General features: G+C 33.1%; 1 protein-coding gene across 1 annotated transcript in view; it reads right to left on the reverse strand.

The window, feature by feature from the left end:
* Positions 1-376: 376 nt before the first annotated feature.
* Positions 377-3,948, reverse strand: part of LOC105617807 — a 75,706-nt gene continuing 72,134 nt past the window's right edge. Inside the window, exon 3 of the mRNA XM_012199360.1 lies at positions 377-708. Within this exon, the coding sequence (XP_012054750.1) occupies positions 377-708 (332 nt within the window). The remainder of the gene's footprint in view (positions 709-3,948) is intronic.

Genomic DNA, 3,948 nt, shown 5'->3' on the forward strand with positions numbered 1-3,948 from the left:
TTTTTTATTTAATAATAATTTAAAATAGTTAAATAAAAACAGTTGTTTATGGTGTAATAAATTATAATATAAATTTTTTGAAAGAGAGATACGTAATTAAAAATTATTCCATGTAAGAACTTAAATTACGCAGAATATCGCGACGGGAAAATTATTATTTAATTCGGCGTGAGGGCATCTTAAATACATAACTAACGTAACACGTGTACGTCGAGTGCAGTCAATGGATTTCCGTAACTCGGTGTAATGTTCTGAGATTACTCGCGCGGTAGCATCCAAAGTGTTAGTATAATCGCGTTAATTAGTCCGAAACACAGTCGGGCGCGATCTGGTGATCTGAGTGTCTCGAGATCGATCGATCGTCCGTCTGATTTCACTACTGCCAGGATCTGAAGAGGACGCTCGACGAGAACAAGCCGACGAGGGTCATCCAGACGACGAAATCGAGCGCGCTCCGTCTTGATCTGGCGCCGCCGTTCACGCAAGTCTCACGGATATCGTTGATCTTCAGACCGCGGCGTCCCAGGAGATTATGAACGCCTCGTTTGTCGCTCTTCTGCAGAGTGTGCTCACGTGACAATAGGAGGGAATAGAGCTGATGGTCGGGAGTCCGGGAGCAGAAAGTCAACACCATGTCCGAGGCAACGGCCTTCATTACGTGCACACTGCCGGAGAACTGTTTGTAGTCTGGCCTCTCCGCCAAGGTACCTGCAAATTAAATCAGAAACCGGATTAAAAGAAGCATGCGAAGGGGCAATACGCAAGATGCGAGGTTGGAAAGGGGTGAAAAGTGTGAGAGGAAGAGGCCTCCCTATCGAATTTCCTGCCCTCGGCTTTTCGCGTCAGCTTCCGTCCGCTGCACGAAGTAGAATCTCTTGTACAAACGGAACTGTCGCGACTGTAGAAATAAATGTCTGTCGACGACAAGTCTATTTTTACGAAGTAGTTTTATCTTTGCGTGGAATGCTTTCGAGTAAAATAGGGAGAAGACTATGCGAGATAGAAAGCGCACTTTGTACTCACGGATTTTTGTTTCATGTGAAAAGACATGATATGAAAGATAAAAACTGACGAAATTGAAAGACTTTCCGCATCTAGAGATTATTTAAAGATTCTAATTATCAAGCTTATTTAAAGAACATAAATGTTCTTAGCGATGTTTAAACGAAAATTCTGAGATGTATTCGGTGAATTTATCTAGTAATTAGATTTAGTTGACAAATTTGATACGTACGTATTAATGACAGAAATGATAAATGAGACTTTGGCCCATAAAGCTTTTTGAAATAGGCATCTAAGATATTGTCAGGATAGGATAGCGCGACAATGAAGAAGGATCGAACAAGTAGCGAAAGCTTGACTTTCCAATTTCCTGCTTCTACTGATACGGCGAAACATTATATAGTTCACTTATATAGAATATATGCTATGATTTTCTATATAAATATATAATATAACTTATATATATTATCTCTCTCTCTCTCTCTCTCTCTCTCTCTCTCTCCAAGTATACGTGCGTATACAGTGGATAAAAAAAGTATTTGACCATCTCGTTTCTTCTTTTGAAAAAAAATTTTATATAACAAGGAAAAGTGTTTCTATAATATATTATATATTTTATTCATACAGTATATTATAAGTAAAATATAATTTAATAAAAATATATTATCATATTACTTTCTTGCTAGTATACAATTTTTCCAAACAAGATAGGATGCGCAAATATTGTTTCACATATTGTACGCGTGTGTACTGCACTATGCCAACGATATTAAAAACTTATTACATTTTCAAGTTTTGTATTGATCGCTTAACCTTTAGGGGTCACTGCACTTAAAGGTATAGTGTTCTTTAAAAGCTAGAAAAGAAAAAGAAAAAGTATCATCCAGATGCCCAGAAGTTTTAAAGTTCATTATTTTTACATTTCTTTACTTCAACAGTATTAATGTAATTAATGTAAATTTAACCGTAATAGTGTAGTAAAAAATATAACTAATATAAAATTAAAATTGTTCTTAGAGTGTTGTGAACACTTCACCTATTAACTTGCTTTTTTATTATTAAAGCTCGTTTTCACAATATAAGATTACTTAAAGATTAAAGATTATCTCGAATTCATGAATGAATTTCACTGATGAATCTCTTGGTAACTTTAGGTAACCTTATATTGTGAAAACGGGGTTTAAAAAAGTAAAAAATACAAGTTAATAGATGGAGTGTTCAAAACATTCCTCAAAAAATTTTAATTTTATTGTTATAAAAATCATCAATTTTTTTACTAGTATATTATAATTACATTCACATTATATATATTTTCTTATAAGATAAAGGAATGTGAAAATAGTATAATAACAATAAATTTGAAAACTTCTGGACATTATTTTTATTTTTCTTTAAAGAAAATTATGATATGAATTTGTGTGACACACTTCATATGAAAATGTGTTGTTACACAAAATTGATATATGGTATATCAATTAAGCTTTTGAACTCAATTAATTTGAATTCAATTTCTGTATATTTATATTCTGTATAGTATTTAAGAAGTGATTAAGTAGCTTGGGTAATGAGTACGAGTATTGCGAAGCAATAAAAAGGCCGATACGAGTAATACGAAATTACAAAGAAGCCAAAGTGTTTCCTTTAGAAACTTCCACAGCGAGTAACAAATAGTGCACAATACCATTGAATTTAGTATCATTTATCACGGACTTGGCACTTTTATCTGAACACGTTTAATGGACTAAGTCGAGGCTTTGACAAATGTAAGTTGCAACCACTTCACCGGACCCCAAGACATAAACTCCAACCTGTGCAATGTTTAATCTGCAGAAATGTTTGATCTAAGTGAATTGACTAGAATAAAGTGCGATCAGTGTTTCACACTAGATGTTACCATGTGCCTTATATAGAAGACGTACAAAAAAAAATGTCGAGTCCTATTTTTATTTATCACGCATTATTCTTCGTGTCTTACAGTTTATGTATATTTTACTACGCAGAACGGTTTTATTCTCTAATGTAAGAATCTAAAATTTATAATTGGATACAGATCTAAAAATAATTTTGTTTGGATCATTAAAATAACTATGTAACGCTTAAAGAGCTTGTTAGAAATGTTAAAGCTTTTCACAGAATTGTCGAAGCTTAAATAATTATTTTGATTTCAACAAAATTATTTTCAGATTTGTATCTGCCAAAATTTTTGAATATTTTAGCAAAATTGTTTACTATATTTATTAATGCACTTCCCATATATATTTAATTTGGTCACGATTATTATCTGCGAATATAAGACTTGTTGACTAAATATTGACGAAATAATTTGATTACGATTCCACTTGCTGGCTTAGCAGTTCAAACGGATTCAATGATCATTCGTGACAACTCGAAATATACGGGTATACCGTGGAAATACGCAGTATTACGGCTCATTACATAGTTGAGGACGTACTTAACGTTATGAAGGGAAATATACGGAGACGAGACGGCGAGCACGTGTACAATCTATATGCGCAATGTGCAACGACCATAAGCGATGCATACCACATTTCGCAGGATCATCGCACGATGTTGGAAATATTTCACTAGAGATAGCACTTTAATACCGGCATTTAGAAGCATCCGTTACGTTTCCATCTAAACTTATTTACAAAACGGAGCGACCGATTTACATACTGTTGGATCAACCGCTAATCTTTAATGTAACTTTAATAAATTTTTAATAATTTCGAAGTTGATCCTTTTTAAAGCAAAAGTATTGAAAAAAGTTTTATCATACGACTTTCCAATTTTCTTACCTTCTTACATTTTCAAATACATACACTACATGATGTAAAAAATTAAATAGAAGGTTTTAAGAGATAATTTTACTACATTAATTTAAATTGTTTCTAAAATTACGTATTACTTGTTCGGTATCCTTTTGTATGAAACTTTAGTTATGTA

This window comes from Atta cephalotes (assembly GCF_000143395.1).
Source record: "Atta cephalotes unplaced genomic scaffold scaffold00014, whole genome shotgun sequence".
Classification (NCBI taxonomy): domain Eukaryota; kingdom Metazoa; phylum Arthropoda; class Insecta; order Hymenoptera; family Formicidae; genus Atta; species Atta cephalotes.